This window comes from Protopterus annectens, chromosome 11.part0, assembly GCF_019279795.1.
Source record: "Protopterus annectens isolate FY-2018-M chromosome 11.part0, PAN1.0, whole genome shotgun sequence".
In the NCBI taxonomy this organism is placed as follows: Eukaryota; Metazoa; Chordata; order Ceratodontiformes; family Protopteridae; genus Protopterus; species Protopterus annectens.
In genome coordinates this window covers 990,170,631-990,197,555 of record NC_056745.1, presented here as the reverse complement: position 1 = coordinate 990,197,555, position 26,925 = coordinate 990,170,631, and the positions used below count along the sequence as shown (strand labels likewise).

General features: G+C 41.1%; 1 protein-coding gene across 1 annotated transcript in view; it reads right to left on the bottom strand.

Annotated features, from left to right (window-relative positions):
• Positions 1-26,925, bottom strand: part of TAF3 (TATA-box binding protein associated factor 3) — a 1,072,471-nt gene that overhangs the window by 299,621 nt on the left and 745,925 nt on the right. Inside the window, exons 4-5 of the mRNA XM_044088365.1 lie at positions 13,047-13,054; positions 4,997-5,082 (exon numbers count right to left, since the gene is read on the bottom strand). Coding sequence (XP_043944300.1) covers positions 4,997-5,082; positions 13,047-13,054 — 94 coding nt within the window. The remainder of the gene's footprint in view (positions 1-4,996; positions 5,083-13,046; positions 13,055-26,925) is intronic.

Here is a 26,925-nt window from a genome sequence, read left to right as displayed (position 1 = left end):
AGTGTCTGGATCTGCAATAGGATTTTTAAAAAGGAACTTGTGGGACTCAGGGACCCTGTAGTATCTGTCAGGTTTTCTGGGAGCAGGAGGCAGGGAATCAGGGGCCAAACTAGATTCCGAAAAAGCATCATCAACAATGTCTAGTACAGGAGGAATAGCTAAAGGCCTATGCTGAAATAGGAGAAGGAAATCCCTAAGCCTCTATTTTGAATCAGAAAAATCCTGGCTTTCCCAGTGGAAATGCTCCCTTAGAGTATGTAAGGATTCCCCAAAAGAAAATTCCCCAGGAGGGGAAGCAGAGGGAATGGAGTCCTCTGAATCAGAATCTTCATAAGTAGATAAGGGCAAATCCAGATCATCAGAAAAAACAGAATCCTGATCAGAAGATTCATAATCAACTTCAGTCCTAGGCCTATTAGAAGGGGGGGGGGGGGTTGGCTACCCCTGATTAGAGTTATTAGATCTTCAGCCATTCTTATCATTTGTTTTTTAGGCACAGAGGCCTAAGCATGTGGCCTGTGCATCGGTTTTCTAGGCATGGATCAAGATTTAGGCCTAAGTAAAGAAGGAAGCGTCAGTTTAATATGCAAGTCCGTAGGCCTGAATACACTCTCAGAAGCCGGTGCCTGCACAGTGGCTCTGGACCCATCCAAGGTAGAGACATCTGCGGGTCCCATAGTTGAAGCATCTCGCGGCATACCGGGCTCCGAATGGGTCTCAGTAGAGGCCTGCGAATCAGAAGTAGCAGGTATCAGAGGCTGCGAAAGCGCCTCACTGAGTACCGGCGCCTTGGCGGCCTGTCTCTGTCTTTATCTTTGCATTTTTTTGGAATCCTGGTAGTCGGATGGCTAACTGATGACATTTCTGGTAATTAAACCGAGAACCGAAATATTTAGAGGTGAAAATATACCGAAGACGGATAGTGCGCTGATTAAATAAAGCACAAAACTGACAGCAAGGTACATTGTGGTCAGGGCCTAGGCAAGGAATACAGTACGAATGAAAATCTTTATGAGGTATTTGCTTTCCACAAGTAATGCAATTATTAACTTTTACTGACATCGGTAAGGAGCAAGAAAAAGTTTCCCCAATGGGGTACTTAGCTTTAGTTGAAGACTTCGGTTCTGAAACTCGAAAATGAAAATTTCAGGAGTCTGTCGACCAGCACTTGTGAACTGCTTCTGCTTCAGGCACCGCACGGCAAGAAAGACTGATGCAATGGCGTTGGCTGCATGTTTTATACCCCTGACAACCTGACGTCATGGAAGAAGGGAAAGCAACTGACACAGGACCCAAGACTTTGTTAATCAGGCCGACTGAGGGCTACCTGCAAGCAGATAACCCAAATGTAATGACTGCAACAGTGAAACATGAAGAACATCCTCCAAACACTGGATCTGTCTCAGTTTGGATTCTTCAAGGGTGGTTCATGCTTATTTAACTTGGTAGATTTTTCTGAAAATGTCAACAAAGTAATGGATGATGTCAATATGATACACACCGCATACATTGATGTGGGCAAAGCTTTTGACACAATTCCCCACTCAGGCACAGTACAAAAAATAAACTGGGAATAAATCTCTATGTCACCCACTAGATTGTCAACAGGCTCACAGATAGGACACAGACAATCAAAACAGGGGAAGTTACCTACACGCACAGACTAGTCGCTAGTGGAGACCCCAGGGTTTTGTACTGGGACCTTGCCTGTTTGGCGTCTACTTTTCTGAAGTAAAAGCCAATATCAAAGGACTCTGGCTAAGTTTGCAGATGATTGTAAGTTAGGAGCAATCATTGAATCCTCAAATGACTTAGCCATCCTGCAGGAAGTTTTGTCTCAAATAAATAACTGTGTCAAAATTATGGTCTAAAATTAAATGCCAAACAATGCATTACTGTATCCTTTGGAAAATCCTCGACCCCAGGGGAACTACCACATTGACATTATGCCCCTAAGAGTTGGCCCCATGTTCGGGATTTGGGAACTTACGTGAACAGTGACCTAACTTTTGACCAACATGTTTTTATATTGTTGTAAGAAAGTCCTTCTTTATTGCACAGCTTATACACAAAGGGATTGCATCTAGATCTAGGGATGTCGTAAAGGGATTGCGTCTAGATCTAGGGATGTTATAAAGGGATTGGGTCTAGATCTAGGGATGTTATAAAGGGACTGCATCTAGATCTAGGGATGTCGTAAAGGGATTGCGTCTAGATCTAGGGATGTTATAAAGGGATTGCGTCTAGATCTAGGGATGTTATAAAGGGATTGCATCTAGATCTAGGGATGTCGTAAAGGGATTGCGTCTAGATCTAGGGATGTTATAAAGGGATTGCGTCTAGATCTAGGGATGTTATAAAGGGATTGCATCTAGATCTAGGGATGTCGTAAAGGGATTGCGTCTAGATCTAGGGATGTTATAAAGGGATTGTGTCTAGATCTAGGGATGTTATAAAGGGATTGCATCTAGATCTAGGGATGTCGTAAAGGGATTGCGTCTAGATCTAGGGATGTTATAAAGGGATTGCGTCTAGATCTACGGATGTCATTATCCTCCTTTAATCAGCCCTCATTAGGCCAGCCACTGAATAGAATGCCCTCTTTTGGCATACTTCTGCCCAGCCACATGCAACAACTGGAATGCCCAGAGATACCTTACTAAAAGGATACAAGGGCTAAAGAACATGTCCTACATGCACCGACTCAAACCCCTGTCACTATACTCAGTGTTCTACAGACTGCTAAGAGGTGACCTGTGTCTTGCATACAAGACATTCTCCAACCCATTACTGATGGACATCAGCCAGTCAAATGGCATCAGAAATACTCCATCTAGGGATCTAAACCTCTTCTGCAACATCAAACGAATGGTTTGGAGGAACATGTACATTTTGCGAAGGATACTGTTGCTGTGGAACAGATCCCCCATCTGCAAAAAACAAAGTTCATCCCTGTCCATTTTCAAGTGCAACTTAGAGCTGTGTAAGTGAAACACAATATTTACTAGAGGACTGCTCCCTGTACTACTAATGGACATGGCAAGCTCCTAAATGCTTTATCCAATGCATTGGTCCCCTCAAATTATCTATGGTATGATCCCAGTTATTTTCATTAGGGATAATACATAATTACTGACCATGGGATGGGTAATGTCATAGGTCATTTCCAGCATAAAAGTGGAAACTGTCTAAGCTTGAAATGGCCTGCAAGGGCAACTAGCCTAGTACTTACATATGAACCTATCAACACAACAAGAACAAAAACACACAGTTCTTAAAGTTAAAACAGTTGTAAAGCAAAGCAACAAATTTAAACTGAAAGCTTATTAAGATTATCCTAACAACAAATCAAAAGCTGACAACTGGCTTAATAAGATCAAAGGAAAAAAAAAAACATATCTAAGCTGAAGTTGAAAATGAACTCTTAACTTTTTTTTCCTTTTCTTCTCCTCCCTGCTCCGCTGGTTTGAGTTATTTGTAACTTTTTTTGTTTGTACAGTTTTCTTATGTTAACTTTTCAGTTGTGTCTGAAAACAGTTGTTTATCTACTACTGTATGCAGTCAGTAAGCAAATACTAAATAAGACAAATCTGCAGTGAAAGAATCCAGGTGGAATGAACAGAACTAGTATTATAGCCTTCAGAGCGAAAACTGAGAGCGATGGAGTTTGTGGTACTAATTCTTTACTTTATGACAGCTTCTGCTGCAAAATATGAGGAAACTTCTTGTACACTGCTTACCAAAGGCTGGAAATGACCGGTTTGAAGAAGAGACTGGAACAGTTCTCAACCTGCCCTTCCGCGCACAAATACTTAGATCATCTTACCTCCTATAACTTGCACTTCAATATACAACAGTTCAACATGATCTAAAAGTGCAGAGTTATGCAACAGAAGCCTTCAAAATGTTTGCTGCCGAAAGTCACAGCTGAAAATAACATCAGCAATGAAAATGATTAATACGTGAAATATACATTTCTCTCAAGAACTATGAGCTACTGAACAGACCTGGCCGTTGCAAATCTTATTGAGACTGCCAGGATGGTACCATGGGTTGCATTCCTAAAGATCCAAAAAGAATAAGTGAATTCTGATGCCTGACAGAAATTAAGAATACTAAATGAAGGGCCACACCAGCCTGCACAATGCAATCCATAAAGGCTTTACTAAGTCAATTCCACAATTAGTGTACCAACATCTGACGGCACTTAACACAAAAACTGAATTCGAGGCTTCACCGTTTTTCATAAAAATCTTACATGAGAAAAAAACATGACAGGTTAAACAAAATCTGACACTCACCACATTTAAGCATCTATTACACACTGGTCTGGTTTCTGCACATAAGTAAGATGGTCAGTAGCAAAGAAAACCACAAAAAACAAACGTGGTTTAAGATGGTCAGTACACAATGTGTTCGATGAGATGGTGAGGAACTCTCTGAGATACAACACTGAAATGACCTTTACAAATATGAGTTGACCATAACTAACTGAATTACACATCTTGGGTGGCACTCCCTTGGATGACCTAGAACTGCATATCTAAAGTAAACTAAATACTTGATACCTGATGGTGGGATTGCAATTATATCACAGCAGAATAAAAAAAAAAAAGCATGTACCCTGGAAAAAAACACTGTTGTCCCCATACGGCAAAGAATGCATTTTTTATAACAGAAGTAAAACAGACTATGGACTTAAAGCCATCTGCTACATGCCCTGGGTAAGACATCACAAGGCTAGTTTAAAGACATTTTGCTGGGACAGAACTACACAGCTGAAAGACAGTATGGTAAATCAAACAGTCTAGTGAAACTATTAGACAGAAGTTTTAACTATTCCAGGATTATACAGCAGAATTCATATGAATGCATTTTCGGAAGAAGAATGAAAACCTACATACAGAAATAAAGTAGTTATTAAAATGCTCAATGAATTGCCTTACAATTCACTTACTGGTACTTCTCTACATATGTCTACTTATGGGTTACTTACATTTTGTCCTGTCCAGCACCAACCCTCAGTGTCAACCTGGGGATAACCGAAGAAGCAGGAGAAGGAGGGGGCAAATCTACCTTTGGCTGGCAAATGAAAATTAAAACAACGTTATACACAGTTCAGCTGCGGCATTTACTTTACAAAAACAAGAAATTTATTATGCAGTCACAAGGTAGCACATTCTAAATATACAAACAATCAAGGAAACCTGAATAAGTTTAACATTTAAAGAAAATCAGAAACAGCACAGTAAACAACAATTTGCTTTCCCCTAAGCAAACAGCAGTGATGCAGACACAAACGGAACTGCTGAATCCCATAAGCAAACAGTGGCGCAAACACAAACACAACTGCTGACTTGTCAACACGTCATGGAATTTTTTTTATTCAAACATTGGTGAGAGCTGTATATCTTGAATATGCCTGTTTCACATTCAAATAAAGTTTTAATTGTATGTGAACTACACAAATGACCTGCAAAATGAAAGGTTTGTGGAATTCTGTGTGTTTGATAAAGCAACACTGAAGTCATGACATTATGCTTTGGTTATGCTGTCCTTTTCTTTAAAACGTTTAACAATTAATCTTTAATAATGCTGTAGTTATGTAGAAAAAAGAAATGCAATGAGTTCCACCTCAAGTGACCACTGAACAAATGCCATGCAAACATGTTGTGCTGCTTAAAACAGTGCAATATTTTATTTTGTTTTACAAGAAAAACAGGATATTAAACGTCAAAATAAATGGTGATGCAACACAGAGAGTTCACCAGTGTCACTGTGGCTAGCGTGACTAAATCAGTCTTCATTTAACGGGTTCTCACCAATGTCACTTGATCTTCAAATCGGTTATAATGCATTACAAACATATTCCAATACAGCCACACACATTTCACTCTATCTGCATATATGACATTTTTGAATAACTGCAAATCTCACATTAGTTGTATAATGACTACATAAGTCTGCACCTATACACAGCTGACAGTTTCAGCCTAAGTACATCAGTAGATAAGTATTATTAATCAATGACTCCCCATTAATATTCGAAAACGTGCATGCTGATTGGCCAGTCAAACCAGCGTGCCTGTTATAAATCTCACAATATACCAACTGAAAAAGGTCTGGTCACCCAGACTTCTTTCTGTTGGTATATTGTTTAAATTCTATTTTTATTTCTTAAAAAATAAAAATAAAATCTTTAGCCCTGACTCTGGATATACCAGACAGGCAGCTTGAACAAAACACTAGGGAAATCAGGTATGTTATTTAAAATTAAACACATGTACCTGATATCCCTTGTATTTCTTCCATGCTGTCTCTCTCTTGCCCCTAAACTGCCTAAAGTTTTTTTTTTTTTTTTTTTTTAATTAAAAAAAAAAAAAAAAAAAAAAAAATAGAAAAAGAAAAAAGAAAACAAAAACGAAGCAATGGAGACTTTCTTTTCTCCACTGCTTCTGTTTCAAAGCAATGATGTACTGGGTATGCTTGGGAACACAAGTCCCATACGCATGTGCAGTATGTCTACACAAGGAAGCAGTATAACACCAGCCACAGAAGAACAGTAATGCACCAATATACAAAGACATTATTTAAGAAAACTAAGTATTTTTTTCTTAAATAATGTCATTGTATAATAGCAATAACTGACTCTGTGGTTGTGGTATATTGAAATTTACCCACGGTTGGCTTTATTTAATCACTCGGGCTTCATCCTCGTGATTAAACCACGCCAACCGTGGGTAAATCTTCAATATACCACACCATGTTGTCGGTTATTGCTAAAGTAAAGGGCACAATGGTCACACAAAACTGTAATTTAACTTTCTGCAGTTATTCTGTTAAATTTTAGCAAGTCAGGGTATCAGGACAACCAGGTCAGTGGGTGTTCTGAACAGACACCAAAAACAAAGTTAAAATGTTAATGAAATCTCACTATATATAGGCAAAAGAAAAAAAAAAAAGACTCCAGCCCATAGAAAAGAAAGAGGCCCAGCTCCAAGACATAGAGGGAGAAACCAATGCACAGAAAAATAATTACAAATTATATGGAAAGTACAGTTGTGTACACTTACCATAATTGTAGATGTTCGAGTGTATTCACTGTTGCAGTCATTACAATTGGGTTATCCTGCTGGCAGGCTACCCTCAGTCGGCCTGAATTCCAAAGTCTAGGTCCGGCGTCGGTTGCTGTCGCCTCTTCCCTGACGTCAGTGCGCCAGGGGTATAAAAGATGCAGCCGACACCATTTTCTTCAGTTTTTCTTGTCCCAGATGTCAGGTGCCCCCAAAAGGGTAGGCTAAAAATATGTCAATAAAACATGCATGCACCAAAGTATATATTTTGCCTTCCTCTACAAGCAAATACACCACATAGGTTGTATAGAATAGAGAAGTACAGATAAGTTCCAGCAAAGAAAAGGGGGATGGCGGGTGGGTAACCTGGACTGCAACAGTGAATACACTCGAACATCTACATTTATGGTAAATGTACACAACATGTTTGACTGTTGCAGTCATTACAATTGGGTTGAATCCCAAAGCTAAGGTTGGGAGGCTGGAGCTAAATAGCATTAGGAGAGGCTAGTATGCCCTGCAGAACTGCAGTGGCAAAGCCTGCCCTGGATTTAGAGTAGAGTGGTAATTGACAGTGCTTTGTGAAGGTGTGCACTGAACTCCAAGTAGCAGCCTCTAAAATGTCTTTGGTTGGTACTCCCCTGAGGAAGGCTGCTGAAGTGGCTGCTGCTGCTCTGGTTGAATGTAGCCTAATGCCCTTAGGTACTGGCTTGCCATGTTGTGAATAGCAGAAACGAATGCAGTGGCCTATCCACTTTGAAATGGTCAGCTTTGAAACAGCCTTTCCTTGTGATCCTGCAGCATATGCCACTAGTAATTGCTCTGTCTTTCTGAAAGCTTTGGTTCTGTTCAAATAGAAGCGTAGCTGTCTGTGTATGTCCAAAGAATGCAGAATTCTCTCCCCCTTATTCTGTGGGTTTGGATAAAAGGTAGGCAGATGAATGGTTTGGTTAAGGGCCACACTGGACACTACCTTAGGCATAAATGTCGGGTTTGTCCTCAGAGAAACCCTGTCTGGATAAAAAATGAGAAAAGGTTCCACAGCCATGAGTGCCTGTAGCTCTGAGACTCGTCTTGCAGAAGTTATTGCTAGGAGCAGAGCTGTTTTCCAAGATAAAAACCTTACATCAGCTGTAGCGGCTGGCTCAAAAGGAGGCAGTGTGATTTTTTCCAAAACATAATTGAGGTCCCATGCAGGTATTGGTGATCTCCTTGGAGGCCTTAAATTTTTGGCCCCTCTGAGGTACTGCCTTAACAAAGGATGAGAAAAGATTGGTGGTTCTGTATTGTAATGAGCTGAAATGGCAGAGGCATGAATCCTTATAGATGAAAAGGATAGGCCTTTCTCCAGCATCTCAGTCAAGTATTGAAAAACCTGAGGAATATTTGGTACAGCTGTGTCAATTCCTTGTGCCTGGTTCCAAGCACAGAATCTCTTCCATTTTCCAGCATAGGATTTTTTAGTACTAGGCCTCCTGGCCTCCAAAATTACATCCATCACTGCTTTAGTGAGAGGTGTGTTTTGTATGACTACATTATCCACCATGCTTCCAGATTTAAGGTCTTGAGTTGGCTGTGCAGGATCTGATTGTTCTACTGGGACAGTAGATGAGGCACTTGAGGTAAGTTCCAGGCTGGGCATTGAGACAAGTTCCTTAGGATTGGATACCAGTACTGGCGTGGCCAGTCTGGGGCAATCAGTATCATTTTTAGCTTCTCCTGTCTGACCTTTAGGAGTACCTTGGGGAGGAGAGGCAGAGGAGGAAAGGCATATACTGTTAAGTTTTTCCAGCTGAAAGATAGGGCATCCACTTTCCATGTTTGTCTGTGATAAGTCCTTGTGCAGAATCTCTTTAGTTGGCAGTTGTGAGGTGAGGCAAATAGATCTATGTCTGGGCATCCCCATTTCCTTGTTACCATGCTGAAGACTTGTGGATCCAATTTCCACTCGTGGGGATCCATGAGGTTTCTGCTTAGTTCATCTGCCAGAGTATTTATCTTTCCTGGCAGGAATTGTGCCTGCAGATGTACTTGGTAAGTCAATGCTGTGTCCCACAAAGTCATGGCTAGTCTGCAAAGGGGGTAAGAATGAGTGCCTCCCTGCTTGTTTATATACCACATGACCGTGGTATTGTCTGTCTTTATCAGTAGTTGTCCCGGATGAAGTAGGTCCTTGAAGGCTGTCAGGGCATTTTGAAAAGCTAGCATCTCTTTTTGATTGATATGTAGATGCATTTGGTTTGCGGACCATGTGCCTTGAATACATCTTCCTGCCATGTGGCCTCCCCAGGCATAATCCGATGCATCCGTTGTTAATGTCTGTGTGGCTGGGGGTAGAGTAAATGGCTGTCCCTTGTTCTGGTGACAGGCCTTCGCCCACCATTGAAACTCCTGTTGCAGGCAGGGAATGAGAGTAAAGTACAGTTTTGTACCTACCATAAATGTAGATGTTCGAGTGTAGGCATGCTGCAGTCATTACACTTGGGTTATCCTGCCGTCAGGCGGTCCCCAGTCGGCCTGAGTTCCAAAGTCTTGGTCCGGCGTCGGTTGCTGTCGCTTCTTCCCTGACGTCAGTGCGCCAGGGGTATATAAGATGCAGCCAACGCCATTTTCTTCAGTTTTTCTTGCCCCAGATGTCAGGTGCCCCCAAATAGGTAGGCCTTTCAAATTGCTAGTAAAATATATAATAGAAAAGCAAACAACCATTTTTAATTACCAGAAAATACTCCCTTTAGGAAATAAGGGTAGAAGACCTAGGTATGCACCAGAAAGTAAGAGGGGAAGGAGGGAGGGTAACCTGGACTGCAGCAGTGTCTACACTCGAACATCTACATTTATGGTAGGTAGAAAACTGTACTATGTTCATCGTGTGACACTGCTGCAGTCATCACACTTGGGTGGAATCCCAAAGCTGAGGTAGGGTGGATGGATCTATAAGGCATTAGGGGTGGCTATAAGGCCCTGCAGCACAGCAGTGGCAAGGCCTGCTCTGGATTTGGAATATAAAGGCAAATGGTAATGTTTGGTGAAGGTATGTACAGAACTCCATGTTGCTGCTTCTAAAATATCCTTGGTAGGCACTCCCCTGAGGTAGGCAGTTGAAGTGTCTGTTGCCCTGGTGGAGTGAGATCTAATGCTGCTAAGTACAGGTTTCTCATGGTGTGTATATCAAAAACGTATACAGTGAGCTATCCACTTTGAAACAGTCTGCTTTGAAATGGCTTTTCCCTGTGCTCCTGCAGCGTATGCTACCAATAATTGCTCAGATTTTCTGAAAGCTTTGGTTTTGTCCAAGTAGAAGCGTAACTGTCTGTGAATGTCCAAGGAATGTAGTAGTCTCTCCCCTTTGTTCTGTGGTTTTGCATAAAAGGTTGGCAAGTGAATAGTTTGGTTTACAGCCACACTTGATACTACCTTTGGCATAAACGTAGGGTTAGTTCTTAAGGATACCCTGTCCTGGTGGAAGATGAGGAAAGGTTCCACTGCCATTAGTGCCTGTAATTCTGAAACTCTTCTTGCTGATGTTATTGCCAGTAGCAGAGCAGTCTTCCAAGAGATCTATTTTAATTCTGCTGTGTTAGCTGGCTCAAAAGGAGGTAAAGTTAATTTTTCCAAAACAAAGTTGAGGTCCCAAGTTGATGTAGGTGCTCTACGGGGTGGTCTCGTGTTTTTAGCCCCTCTGAGGTACTGTTTGAGCAAAGGATGTGAAAAAATTGGTGGATCCGTGTTGTAATGAGCAGAAATGGCTGAGGCATGAATCTTGATGGATGAGAAGGACAGGCCCTTGTCCAGCATCTCCGTTAAGTATTGCAGTATCTGAGGAATGTTTGCGACAAGAGGGTCAAGGCTGTGTGCTTGGTTCCAGGCACAGAATCTCTTCCATTTATCCGAGTAGGCTTTCCTGGTGCTAGGTCTTCTGGCCTCCAGAATGACATCCATAACAGCTTTGAAGAGAGGCAATGCTCGCTTGGTTAAGGAATTTTCCATGCAGCTAGATTTAAGGTCTTTAGCTGGCTGTGAAGTATTTGATTGTTGTGTTGTGTTAACAGCTGAGGGATTTGAGGCAAAATCCAGGGTGGTTCTTGTGCTAAGTTCTTTAAGATTCGATACCAGTGCTGGCGTGGCCAGTCTGGTCAATCAGGATCATCTTTGGCTCTTCCTGCCTGGCTTTTATGAGTACCTTTGGAAGGAGAGGTAAAGGAGAGAGCATATACTTGTAGTTTTTTCCAGCTGAATGAGAGGGCATCCACTTTCCATGCTTGTGGATGGTAGCTCCTTGTGCAGAATTTCTGTAGTTGGCAGTTCATTGGGGATGCAAACAGATCTATGTCTGGTTTCCCCCATTTTTGTGCTATCATTCTGAAAATTTGTGGACTCAATTGCCATTCGTGAGGATCCATGATGTTTCTGTTTAGGTCGTCTGCCAGTGTTTTTCTCTCCTGGCAGGAATTGTGCCTGCAAATGAACTTGGTAGTTTAAAGCTGTGTTCCACAAGGTCATGGCTTGTCTGCAGAGGGGGTAGGAGTGTGTTCCCCCCTTGCTTGTTTATGTACCACATAACTGTGGTGTTGTCTGTCTTTAGTAGTAGTTGTCCTGGATGTAGCAGGTCCTTGAAAGCTATAATTGCATTTTGTACAGCTAGCATCTCTTTTTGATTGATGTGGAGATGTCTTTGTTCTGTGGGCCACTCACCCTGAATACATTTTCCTGCCATGTGTGCACCCCAGGCGTAATCCAATGCATCTGTTGTCAGTGTTTGCCTGGCTGTGGGTTGAGTAAAAGGCTGTCCCTTGTTGAGGTGACAAGCTTGGGCCCACCACTGAAATTCCTGTTGAAGGCAAGGAATTAGTGGTATAACTGTTTCCAGATCCTGACAGTGTTGAGACCATACACTCTTTAGATACCATTGTAGTTTCCTCATATGCAGTCTGGCATATGGAATTAGTAGTATGCAAGATGCCATGTAGCCCAAGGCCTGCAGAATTTTTCTTGCAGGGAGTTGGGTCTTTGTTGCCATTAAATGAAAATATTGAGTCAGTTTGTCCTTGCTTGTCTGGCGTGAGATATGCCATCTGGGCCGTTGTGTTTAAGCTGGCACCCAGGAATATTATCTGTTGTGAGGGCACTAGTTTTGATTTCTTTTCGTTTACTGTGTACCCCAGGCAACTTAATAACTTTTTTACGTATGCCAGATGCTTTAGAAGAATGTCCTTGCTCTCTGCTTGGATTAGGCAGTTGTCCAGGTATGGGTAAATTTGAATTCCTTTTTGCCTGCAAAATGCAATTACTGGTGCCAGGCACTTTGTGAAGACCCTGGGCGCAGTAGATAAGTCAAAGGGCAGTGCAGAGAATCGATAGTGCATTGAACCTGCTAGAAATCTGAGGTATCTTCTGCAGTTTTGTCTGATAGGGACATGCAGGTATGCCTCTTTGAGGTACAAAGTCACGAGCCAAGCTTTCTTGCCCAGCATGGGAAGAAGCTGCTGTAGTGTCAACATTTTGAATTTCGGAACATCCAGGTAAGTGTTCAGAGAAGAAAGGTCCAGGATGGGTCTCCAGGCTTTGTCTTTTCTGGGAACCAGAAAGAGTCTTGAGTAAAATCCTTGGCCTTGCTCTTGTGGTGGGTACCTTTTGAATAGCTCTCATGTCCACGAGTGCTGTAATTTGTTTTTGAGCCTCTGCCCATTGATTTGGTGGCAGATTTGGCATTCCTTTTAACCTTGGAAGAGTGTGGTAGTGAAACCTGTAACCTTGAGATATAATGTTGAGAACCCATTTGTCTTTGGTGATGCAATGCCAATTGTGATAGAAAAGAGTCAGTTTTCCTCCTAAGGGAGCTGCCAAGAGAGAGCTGTTTGGCAGCTGTAGTGGGAAGTCATTGAGACTGTTTTTTATAAAGTTGAGGTCTGTCTTCCCCTTCTTTCTGGCCCGGTGTACCCCATTGTCGAGGTCTGTAAGGGCCTTGTGTCTGACCTCTACCTCTTGGACGTCTATATCTGCCCCTTTGAGGTCTGTCTGTGACTGGAAAGGACCAATTTTTTGTTGGCCAATTTCTGCTAAAACGAGGAGGTTGAACCTGTAAGAAATCTTTGACCGTTTGCATAGATTTTGCCATATCCTCCATCTTTTTTAATACCTGCTCTGCCTTAACTCCAAACAACACATCCCGCTGCAAAGGTGCATCCAGTAATTTGGCTTTAACATGATCTGGTAGCGTATGTTCTTTTAACCAAGCATGCCTTCTAATGACAGAGCCTGTAACTGCTGCTCTACAGGAGGCCTCTAAGGAATCAAAACCACATTGCAAAGTATGTTTTCCCACGTGTTCAGCTGCATGCAATAAATCCTGCATTTCTTTCAAATTAGGAGGATCTGAATCTGGAAGCATCTTTTATTTCAACTGAGACATTAAAAATTGCAGATATTTTAGCATGTGAAACTGGCAATTCAAGGCTCTCATGGCTAAAGTTGCAGATGTATAGACTTTATTGCCTTATCTGTCTAGTGCTCTGGAATCTCTGTCAGAGGGGACTGGGTTTTTAGCTGATGAGGCCTTAATCCCTTTGGGTCCCTGAGAAATAGTTTCAGGGTCTGCAACAGGGCTTTTGTATAGAAATTTGTGAGAGTCAGGGACTCTGTAATATCTATCCGGCTTAACTGGGGCTGGTGGTAAGAAGTCAGGGTTTAAGCTGGATTCAGTGTATACATCATCCACAATATCTAACGCATGCGGAATAGCAAGGGGTCTGTGTTGAGGCAATAAGAGGAAGTCTCCGAGCCTTTTCTTGGATTCTGAATAATCCTGGCATTCCCAGTGGAAATGCTCCTACATGGAATGTAAGGTCTCTCCAAAGGAGTAGTCCTCAGGCGGAGAGGCTGATGGAATTGATTCCTCAGCATCTGCATCCTCATAAGGGGGAAAGGAAAACCCTAGGTCTGAGGATGAGTCAGAGGAAATGGACACCTGGTCTGAAGATTCATAGTCTGCATCTTGTCTGGGCCTTTTACCTGGAGGGGGTTGGGGCCCTCTGATCAGGGTGATAAGGTCTTCGGCCATTTTTAGCATTTGTTTCTTAGGCATGGAAGCCTGCCCTGGAGACTGCTGTGTCTGTTTCTTTGCTTTTAAGGGAGGCTTAGATTTAACAGAGGGTTTAATAGTTAATTGGGTAGGTCTGAAAACACCCTCTGAAGCTGTGGATTGTTCAGCTACTTCGGTTCCCTCTGTAGGATTAAGTTTGGTAATCTGAATAGCAAGAGCATCGGAAGGCCCAGCCAGCTCCACGTGGGAGTCGGAGGCGGTCTGTGGTTCTGTAGAAGCAGTCGTCAGAGGCTGCGTAGGCGCCTCGCTGAAAACCGGCGACCGGCCTAGAAGAGGCCTCGTCGTCAGTCTTGGGCCTCGGATGCCTGTCCTTGTCCTTGCGCTTTTTATGAATTCCGGTCATCAGAAGTTCCGACGGCATGGTGTAATTAAATTTTCTGCCAAAATAAAGTCGGGCAAAATCAAACCGACGTTTAATAGTGCACTTGTTAAACCCAGCACAAAACCGACAACCAGTGACGTCGTGGTCTGGGCCTAGGCATGGAATACAGTAGGAGTGGAAATCCTTATGAGGTATTTGCTTCCCACAAGAAATACAATTATTAACTTTTACTGACATCAGTCTGAGGCAAGAAAAAATTTCCCCAACGGGGTACTTAGCTTTTTAGAAGACTTTGGTTCTGGATTCGGAATGAAAATCTCAGGAGTCGGCCGACCGGCACTGGTGAACTGCTTCTGCTTCGGGCACCACGCGGCAAGAAAGACTGAAGAAAATGGCATCGGCTGCATCTTATATCCCCCTGGCACACTGACGTCAGGGAAGAAGCGACAGCAACCGACGCCGGACCAAGACTTTGGAACTCAGGCCGACTGGGGACCGCCTGACAGCAGGATAACCCAAATGTAATGACTGCAGCAGTATCACACGATGAACATCCATTGTTTCCAGGCTGTGGCAATGTTGAGTCCAAACACTTTTTAGGTACCACTGAAGTTTCCTCATATGCAGTCTTGCATATGGAATTAGTAGAATGCAGGATGCCATGAAGCCCAAAGCCTGCAGAATTTTTCTTGCAGATAACTGGGCCTTTGTTGCCAACAGTTTGAAATAGGTAGTCAGTTGCCTTTGTTTGTCTGGCGTGAGATAAGCCATCTGGGCAGTTGTATTTAAGCTTGCACCCAGGAATATTATTTCTTGAGAGGGTACTAGTTTTGATTTCTGTTTGTTGACTTTGTACCCTAGGCATGGTAGTAATCTCTTTACAAATGCCAGATGCTGTAGTAGAATGTCCTTGTTCTCTGCTTGAATGAGGCAGTCATCCAAGTATGGATATATTTGTATTCCTCTTTGTCTGCAGTATGCAATTACTGGTGCTAGGCACTTTGTGAAGACCCTGGGCGCAGTAGATAAGCCAAAGGGCAGTGCAGAGAATTGGTAGTGCATTGAGCCAGCTTTGAATCTGAGGTATCTTCTGCATGTTTATCTGATTGGGACATGCAGATATACCTCTTTTAAATCTAAAGTCACAAGCCAAGCCTTCTTGCCGAACATGGGCAGAAGCTGCTGTAGAGTCAACATTTTGAATTTTGGAATATCCAGATATGTGTTTAGAATAGATAGGTCCAGTATTGGTCTCCAGGTTTTGTCCTTTCTGGGTACCAAGAATAGTCTTGAATAGAATCCTTGTCCTTGCACTAGCTCTGGTAATTGTTGAATGGCCCTCATGTCCATGAGGGATGTAACTTGTTTTTGTGCCTCTGCCCACTGCTGTTTTGGCAGGTCTGGCCAACCGTTTGCCCTTGGCAGGGTATGGAAGTGAAACTTGTAGCCTTGTGACACTATGTTTAAGACCCATTTGTCCTGGGTTATTATGTGCCAATTTTGAGAAAAAAGTGTTAGTTTTCGCCCTAAAGGTGCTGCCAGAAGATAAGTGCTTGGCGCAGGCAGGGGGAAGTCATTGGGACTGTTTCCTGTATGGCTGTGATTTGTCTTCTCCAGTTTTGGAGGTAGAAGCACCCCATTGTTTAGACCTGTACGAACCTTGGGGCTGGGATCCGCCTCTAGGGCATCTGTATCTGCCCCTTTGTGACCTGTCTGACACCGGAAAGGACCGATTCTTTGTAGGCCAGTGTCTGCTAAATCTTGGTGGCTGTACCTGTAAGAAATCCTTGACTGTTTGCATAGATTTAGCTTTGTCCTCCATTTTCTTCAACACCTCTTCTGCTTTAACACCAAACAAAACCTCATGCTGTAATGGAGCATCTAATAATTTTGCTTTAACATGATCAGGTAGATTTTGTTCCTTTAACCAAGCATGCCTTCTAATGACAGAACCCGTAACTGCGGCCCTGCAGGAGGCCTCCAGAGAATCAAAACCACATTGCAAAGTATGCTTTCCAACTTGTTCAGCTGCATGCAATAATCCTGCATTTCTTTGTTTTCTGCACATTCAGAAATTATCAACATTTTCTGTTTAAGCAGTGACATAATACATAGCTGATATTTGAGCCTATGAAACTGACAATTTAAAGCCCTTATAGCCAAGGTATCAGAAGTGTAAATCTTTTTTCCCCATCTGTCCAGTGCCCTGGAATCCCTGTCAGAGGGAGTAGGGTTTTTTGCAGTGGAAGCCTTGACCCCTTTGGGACCCTGAGAGATAGTTTCTGGATCAGCAGCAGGGTCTTTGAAAAGGAATTTATGTGAGTCAGGAACCCTGTAGTACCTGTCCGGCTTAACAGGAGCTGGAGGTAAGGAGTCAGTGGTCAAACTGGACTCTGAAAATACATAATCTACAATGTCTAACACAGGTGGAATAGCTAGGGGCCTGTGTTGTGGTAGTAAAAGGAAGTCTCTGAGCCTTTTCTTAGATTCTGAATAATCTTGGCTCTCCAAGTGGAAATGCTCCCTCATTGTATGTAAAGTTTCCCCAAAAGAATAATCCTCAGGAGGAGAGGCTGAAGGGATAGATTCTTCAGCATCAGAATCCTCATAGTGAGGGACAGAGTATTTCTGATCAGAAGAGGAATCAGATGAAATAGAAACCTGATCTGAAGTTTCATATTCTGTCTCTTGCCTAGGCCTCTTATCAGGAGGGGGATGGGAACCCATGATCAAAGTAATTAGGTCTTCGGCCATTTTGAGCATCTGTCTTTTAGGCATGGAGGCCTGTCCATGAGGCTGATGTACTTGCTTCTTTGTCTTTAAAGGTGCTTTAGTCTTTGCCTTTGAAGCTGAGGTCATTTTAAAATATAATTGAGTAGGTTTGAAAACACCCTCAGAAGCCGATGCCTGCTCAGCGGCTCCAGACCCATCTGAGGGAATAGTTTCCAAAGGTCCAATACCTTGAGCTTCCAGTGGCCTGGTCGATTCCATGTGGGTGTCGGTAGCGGCCTGCGAGTCTGAAGTAGCGGTCGTCAGGGGCTGCGAAGGCACCTCACTGAGAACTGGCGACTGGCTTAGAAGAAGCCTCGTTGTCGGTTTTGGACCTCGGATGCCTGTCCTTTTCTTTGCGTTTCTTGTGAATTCTGGTAGTCGGATGGCTATCCGATGACATTGTATAGTTAAATCTTCTGCCAAGATAGTGAAATGCAAAATCGTACCGATGCTTAATAGTGCGTTGGTTAAATCTAGCACAAAACCGACAACTAGCAACGTCGTGGTCAGGGCCTAGGCAAGGAATACAGTAAGAATGAAAGTCCTTATGAGGTATTTGCTTCCCACAAGAAATACAATTATTAACTTTTTCTGACATCGGTCTGGAGCAAGAAAAAAGTTTCCTCAACGGGGTACTTAGCTTTTAGTGAAGACTTCGAGTCTGTAATTCGAACACGAAAATCTCAGGAGTCGGCCGACCAGCACTTGTGAACTGCTTTTGCTTCGGGCACGGCGCAGCAAGAAAGACTGAAGAAAATGGTGTCAGCTGCATCTTTTATACCCCTGACGACCTGACGTCAGGGAGGGGGGCAACAGCAACCGACGCCGGACCTAGACTTTGGAATTCAGGCCGACTGAGGGTAGCCTGCCAGCAGGATAACCCAATTGTAATGACTGCAACAGTGAAACACGAAGAATATCCAAAACAATCACTATGTAAAACTAATTCGAGTAATGTGTTCAATGGAAAAACTGCGGAAGGAATGTAGAAAGTTTTGAAAGAGAAATTGAGTGAAAAAAAATGTTTAATACCAGGATCTAGTCATACAACATCAGGGGGATATATTTCCATAAGAACAAGATGCTTGATTAAGGGGGATATATTTCCATAAGAACAAGATGCTTGATTAAGGTAAAAAACAAAAAATAAAAGAAATGGAAAACAGGCTGAACTACAACTTTGAAAACTGAAATAAACACGTTGGAACAAACAAATTAATCATAGTGTGGACAAGATCAAGAAAATTTATACAAGGAAAGCAAGCACAATAGGAAACCATTTCATAGATACAGAAGATGTGGACAGTGTAAAGTAAAGACACACTAACTGATAAATTGTGTGTAGATTCCAACATTTATTCTCAGACACAACAGATTACAGACATATTTATAAAATCTTATGCAAAACAGTTTGGCTCAACAAAGGGGATTATAAACTGTTCTAGTGATATCCAGTTAACTTCAGATACTGAAATCAAAATAGATTATATTTAAAAACAACTGTGCAAAACTGGATCCAAACAAAGCACTGGGTGAAGACAGAATGAGTAATAATGATATGAGAATGCTTCATCAAAAACTTATAGTACCATTATATCTACTATTTACTAGGTCATATAAATACAGGGAGACTCTTCAAGAGTGGAGACATGCGCTTTAAGGGAAAGGGGACTAGGACAAACTCAGAATCACATAGACCATTAAGTTTCATATTGTGGAAAAATAGTGGAGAAGGTAATATTGGATAAGTTATTGTCAGAAGTGGAAAGGTTGGGACTTGAAGCCATATATCAGCATGCCTATGTTGAAAATAGATCTATTACCACCTGTAACATGATGTCCTATAACAATATAACAGTTATGAATGAAAAATCGTGCTGTGATGTAATTTATACAGATTTAACTTCAGCATTTGACAGGATCATACACAAAATACGGATTAATAAAGTAAAACAACTCGGTATTGATTTACTCTTGATAAGATGGATAGCTGCATGCCTTACAAATAGGGCATGGCAAGTATCATCTTGGTTATAGTCAGGGTGTTCCACAGGGTTCTGTCCTAGGCCCTTACTTGTTTAGATTGTGTCTTTCAGACCTTTTTCATCTGATGCGTTCTACGATCTGTACTCAGATGACGTGAATTTGGGTAAACTGATCACGTGATAAGTTGTTCTAGTGAAACATGGCTCAAGCCCCCATATTTCTAACAACACATTTCTCCCCACTGGCTATAATATACTTTGTCTCGACCGTCCAAACAAAAAGGGTGGAGGAGTCACCATTTTATACTCTGACCACTTGAACCTGTCACCACTATCAAATGCTGCCCCCCTCTTTCCACCCAGCAGAACTCTTAATTCCTAACTGTAAATTGAATGACCACAAAACCCTTACAACATTCGCTATATACATACCCCAATGACAACATTCCTGTATTAGAACAAATCCTATCATGGCTCAACCTAAATATACCTAAAAAAAATACTCCAGGAGATGTCAGCGTCAACTGGTCATCCGAAACCTCCAGCTCACCCACCTCCTGCATAAACATACACAGCTTCACACAACTAATCTCTACCCCCACTCACTTTCACAAGCCTACCAACTCAAATACTATTATAGACTGCATACTAGTGTCCAATCCTGACCTACATCACCACCCAAAAACTCTACCTGACTCCATCAGTGACCACTCACCTACTTGTGTCCACAGATTCCTCCCTCACCAGCAAAGGTCACACAAATAAAAAAATGTTGAAGCTTCTCTAACTTCCATCCTGACTTATTCAATAACATGCTCTCCTCTATTAGATGGTCCCTTCTATCACAATACCTCTAGATGATGCAGTCCAAAAATTTAATTCCATATTTCTTAATATCCTCAATTCACCCCCCCCCCCCACATACACATACAATTAGAGTTAAATCTCTATGCTCCCCCTGGCTATCTCAATCCACACATGCTCTCATGCACAAAAGAGATGATGCCTGGAAACTCTTGATTAAAACTAAACCCCCTCCCTTCTACAAACCTATAAAGAACTTCGCAACCTAGTCAAAATACAGGTTAACATTGAAAAGAAAAACTTCTACCTTAGTTCCCCAAACAACACATCACAAACCCCCCAAAATTCTGTGTCAGCATCAATCAAATCCTCTACCCAGGGAACCCTTCAACACCTAACCCCTGTCCAAACAACCCCCCTCCTTGAAACAGCAACTTAATTCCTTCTTCATAGTCTCCACCAGTAAACTGATATCAACCTCTAACTCACCTAACTCTTCGGACCCCCCCCCCCACACCAGATCTAACCAAAATAACTCCTTCTCTTTCAAATCTGTTTCCACAAGCTACATAAAACATCTCCTATCCAAGCTTAAAACTTGCTCTCCCTCTGCTGACAAACTACCTCCACTTTACCTTCAGCTAGCTGCACACTGTATAGCTTACCCCATATCTCCATCCTCATAAATCGCTCTATATCTGAAACCACAGCTCCCTCACTATGGAAACAATTCTTTACTATATCCATCCAAAAAGGTGGAAATTCCACAGAACTAACTAACTAGCGACCTATTGCCATTCTCTCCCCCCTCTCAAAAATACTAGAAAAGTGCATACACAAGCAAATCCTGGACTATCTACTCCTGGAAAACATACTCTCCCCATCCAGCAAAGCTTCCATCCCAACCACAGTATCTCAATAGCTCTTATCTCCTTTATCAACTCTATTTACCTGGCCAGAGATAACAAACTCATTTCCAGTCTCTTCCTAGATCTCTCAAAAGCCTTTGACACGGTCTTGCACCCCATGCACCTTTCAAAACTCTCTGACCTCAGCCTGTCAAATCCCACCCTCACCTGGTCCACCAGCTACCGCTCAAACAGACAATTAGTTAAATGGCTCTCTGCACTATCACCCTTCCGCCCCATCAAGATGAGGGCTCCCCAAGGCTCAGTCCTTGGTCCTTTACTGTTCAATATGTTTACTAATAACCTCTTTACTTCCTGCCCTCAATCTACCCTCATTCAATATGCGGATGAATCTACTATCATCACTACCTCCCCCCACCCTTCTCTGACCTGTTCACTCTCACCCAAAACTCCTTCAACTCTGTTGAAAAATGGCCTACTAGCAACCAACTAACTCTCAATCCTAAAAAGACCAAACTCCTGCTATTTCTCAAAAAATCACTCAACCACCACAAACCCAACTTCACCTTAACATCGCTTACCAACACTGTCATCAATGTCAAAACCCACACCAAGCTTCTACCCACCATTATAGATGATCACCTTAAATTCGACCTACATGTTCAATACTGTATAAAGAAAACCCACCAAAAACTTGGCTTACTCTACAGAAACAGAAAATTCCTTACAAAGGACTCTCGTACCTCTCTTGCCTACACCTACCTTCTACCCAGCCTTCTCTATAGCTCAAAAATCCTAACTAACCTGCAATCAGGACTACTAGGTAAATTCAAAACCACTTACAATAAAAAAAAGCCAGGTTTGCAGCTAACCAGACCTATTTCTCTCATCACTGTAACTCTCTCAAGGCTTTAAATTGGTGAGAGTTCCCACATCATTTCTATTCTGTCAGCTACTTATCATTCATAACATCCTAAATAAGCCCTCCTCCAGCCCAAACATCTCCTCACTTATTTCTCTTCGCATTCCAACTAGAAACCTCAGGAACTCTGTCCAACTACTCAAACATATATAAACCTAAAAGATCAATAGGCCAAATGTATATAGCTACATTCCAGCCCTTTCCAGGAACAAGCTTCCCTTTGCCATCTGTAAAATACTCCACACACATGAATGCAAAAAAGCTCTCCAAGAACACCTCTTTAACTCTTGGACATGTCATTGTAAAAACCATCCTTGAGTATCCTTTCTACACTCTATGTCAACCTCGCTCACTTCTCTTTGGGAGATATAAACTGAAAGGTGAATACTTAAAACAAGACACAGGGATTGAAACTGTAGATTCATTTAAGGACTTAGGTATATGGGTAGATCCAGCTTTGATTTTTTTCTAACCATATCAACCAATTTGTTAATGATAGTTATAGAACTACAGGTCATATAAAAAGATATATAAAGTCTAAGAAATCAGAAATGATGAAGTCACTGTTTGTTAACTACATTAGACTCAAACCAGAGTACGGAAAAATATGGAAACCTCATAAGAAAACAATCATGAGTAAACTGGAAACAGAATAGCGGAAATATACCAAGACCATTCATGAATGTGAACATTTAAGTTATGACTAAAATATCTGAACTTGTATAGTTTCTCTTACAGATATTTAAGAGGAGATCTTATGCAGGTATATAGGGCATTTAGAGACAACTATCTCTAGGAATGTTTGAGGTTATCAAATAGGAGTAGAGAATCATCAGACCACTTACAAAGGGGATTCTATGTAGAAGGAGGTCTAACACAGGTTACATCACAGCATGATGGAACGAGTCCCCAAAGTATGAAGAACCAGGAAGATCAGGAGACATCTGAAGAAGAAATATGGACGTGGGAAAGAAAAAGAAATTTAATAAGGTATAATATTTATGCAAAGGAGAAAGCAAAATTAACCAATACAAAAACAGCAGCACCAAAAATATCTGAAGAGAAGTACAGGCAAAGGAATCCAGACATGGAAAGCTTTACAATACAAAAAAATAAGAAGACAGAGAGGAATAGTAGTAGAGAAGATTAGTAATGGAGATGTTAAAGAAATAGAAACTGAGGTTATGGAATACCTGGGAAGTGAAGGATTCAGTGTAGAAAATCTAACTCAGAAACCATCACAGCAGGATAGAGCAATAGACATCCAAATTAAGGAGAAACCAGTGGAATGGGAAGCAAATGGGCAGTTGCCATATGAAGATGTTTTGGAGCTTTCCACAGGAAATCAGTATAAATATTGACTTGAAGCTGGACAGCAAGGGAAGAAATAGGAAACTGTGCCAACTCTGACGCAGTCAATGTTGAGGAGTGATAGGCAAGTGCCTATATGACAGAGCAATGGATGACACAGGATGAAACTGAACAGTATGTGCCACAGGAAGATACTACAGAACTCTCTATAGAATGCCCGTAGGTAATGGAGAACAAAAAATGTGCCCTTAGTTTATAAGAAAATGAGCTAAGAGAAGAGCTGATTGATTTAATAGAGATAGACATATTAAGATCAATGAAAGAAATAGACTGCAGAAGGTCAATTAAACTTAAAAAGTCAGTAGTCTGATAAAACAAATGAGCACAGTAATTAAGACTGTCCATAGAGATCCATGCGATATAACAGCATATATTACTGTGCAGCTAAATTAATAACAGACAAAGTTCTACCCCAAGAACACAGGGTAGTAAGGAAAAGGAAGGGGAGAAATTGAATACCATCATGAAAGTATCAAAAAGAGAAAACTATAAAGCAATTAAGACAAGAAGTGTCACTGTTAGAAGAGTATAGAAGAGGAAACAGATCAACAAAAATACTCAGAAAGATCGATGTGATAAAAGCAATGGGAAGTATTATAATGGATCAGGATCTATTCTGCACTACTGCAAATAATAAACTAAAAATCTAAGCACAGGCAGAAAAACTTACAAGATGCACAGATAAATATAAAGGAAAAGTACAAAATAAGCAATTTATTGATGCCTTTACAAAGTTCTATAGAGAATTGGGAAACAAGGTAAGAGGAATTGAAAGACTACCCAAAAAAGAAGAATATACATTTTGGAGAAATATCTATGAAGATCCTGTGGAACATAACAAATATGCTAAATGTATAGAAGAAGTAAAAGAAAGAATAAGAAGTTCAAAGGTACAGGCTATGAAATGGGCTGAAGTAATGGCCAGAGAAACTCAGTTAAAGTTAAGAAAAGCCTCCAATTGGAAAACCCCAGGCCCAGATGCAATACCTAACTTCTGGCTAAAAGTATTAACATCTTTGTACAAAGATTTAGCCATGTGTAAGAACTATTTATATGCTCACCCCAAACAGACACCAACCTGGTTAACAACAAGAAAAACAATGTTCCTATTTAAGAGTGAACCTGCAAGTTATCTTAAAAATTACAGACCAATAACTTGCCTTCCGACGATGTATAAACTATACAATGGAATTGATGCCAACAGAGTTTATAGTCATTTAGAAGAAAATTCAATCATGGAAACAGAACAAAAGGGTAATAAAAGAAAGTCATATGGAACAAAGGATCATCTGTTGCTAAATAAAGTCATAATGGAGAACGTTAAAAGGGGAAGAATCTAAGTATGGCATGGACTGGCTACACAAAAGCATTTGATAGTAATCCCACATTCATGGATAAAAGAGGGCTTAAAAATGTATAAGATACACCATACACTGACCAATTACATTACCATGAAACAGTAGCAGACCACTTTGCAATTAAGCCATGATAAAGGACAAATTATTATTCCAGGGATAAAAATTCAAAGGGGGATAGTCCAGGGTGACTTCCTGTTACTGCTGCTATTCTGTCTTGTGCTTAACTCTTTAAGCTGTCTACTTAACAGCTTAGGCCATGGCTATAATTTGGCTCCTAGAAAACAACAAAGTGTGAAGACCTCTCATCTTCACTTTGTCAATGATTTAAAAACTGTATAGCTCATCAGATGAGGAACTGACAGCACAGCTACAAGTAGTCAAACCTTTTTCAGATGATATAAGAATGTCATTTGGTCTTGATAAATGTGCAAAAGCAACCTTTAAAGCAAGAAAACTGCAACACCAAGAAAACATCAATTTGGGACAAGAATGTAATATAAAAGAACTTGAGCAAGTGGGAGTGTAGAAATATTTGGGAACGGATGAAGAATCAACAATAAAACATGAACAAATGCAAATAAAAGTAATTAATCCTGAAAACACCATTGACATATAGGAATCAAATTCAAGCTTTAAACCAATTTGCTCTTCCCATCCTAACTTACAGTTTTGGAGTAATTGACTGGCTCCAAAACGTGTTGGATAAATTAGACAGGAAAACAAGAAGGATGCTTCATGCTCATCAAATGATTTATAAAAATCAGTGCATACCAAGATTATATATTCCCCTTTCTGAAGGAGGTATGGACCTTCTTGAAATTGATTACAAATATAGATCTGCAACTCTGGAACTGCACACATATCTGCTGACCTCAAGACCTAAATGCATTGAAAGTTTTAAAACATGAGCAGAATAAATCTAAGATGACTTTTCTGCTTAGTCTAGCAGAAGCATATTGACGTCAATTAGGAATGGAAATCAAACCAGAAGTTGATAAAAATCAGACAGTAACTGAATGTGACAAAAAACAAAAGAAAGAATATAACGTGAAGGATCAGATGAGAAGGCAAGAAATGTGGAAAATGCATAAATATAGTTGCAGGTATAGAAAACGTCTGGAAGAACCTCATGTTGATCAGGATCGAATGCAGGAATGGTTAAGGAGAGGAGAATTCACACCAAAAGATGAAAGGTTAACAGTGGCAGTCCAAGATTGTGGGCTACGTACACATTGGTTTACAAAGTCCATTGAACATGTGGGAGAAACAGACAAATGTAGGTTTTGTAAAACAGAATTGGAAACCATCGCACACCTTGTTGCTAGCTGTGACATACTAATGGCAGAAGGACTGTATACTGAAAGGCACAATAATGTGGCAAGACTGCTGCACTGGGGATTGTGCAAACATTATAGTACTGAAGTGGCTGAAAAACACTGGAAGCAAGAACCACAAAGCATCATAGAGAATGATGAAGTCTACATCACATGGGATCACCCATTACCAACAGTTCAAAGACAGATACGTAAAAAACAGATATAGTGGTCCATGAAAAGAAGACAAAAGTGGCATTGATCATTGAAATCGCTACACCAAGTGACTACAATGTCTTTCATACAGATAGACACAAAGTCATAAAATCTCAAGAGTTGCACGCAGAAACGATGGCAATGCGGAAGAAAGATATCCAGACAGTTCCAACAGTAGTAGGAGCAACGGGTCCTATAAAAAAAAAATCTACAACCATATCTAGATATGTTACCAATACATGTAACTCCATATGAACTGCAGGAGTCATTACTGAACACACTATGGGTTCTGCAAACAGCACTTTTACCTGACAACAAATATTGAAACAATACTAATTTCATGAACTTTAATTGTACTTTGACTTAGGAATAAGGTCATTACTGAACACACCATGGGTTCTGCAAACAGCACTTTTACCTGACAACAAATATTGAAACAATATTAATTTCATGAACTTTAATTGTACTTTGACTTAGGAATAAGGTCCATTCCCATCATGGTATAAGAAACCCAAAAAAATGTCGATATTAAAGAGATTTTATAGCAATGAGAAGTGTACTAACTGGGTCTCTGAGAGAGCAGCAGACACATGGAACAGACTACCAAACTACATTAAAGCAAGCACTAGTTTAGACATTTTTAAGAACAGCCTGGACACTTACTATGGTAATAACTTGTTTTGGTATATTAGCAGGCTACAAGGACATTAATGTCTGTGCTTGAAATATTTGTACGTATGTATTTGTTCAAAAGTATTTTACTTTTATAACTCCTGTCATGTTGTCTCTAACCTTCAGTGCGGCACAGTTCTGTTTTAATA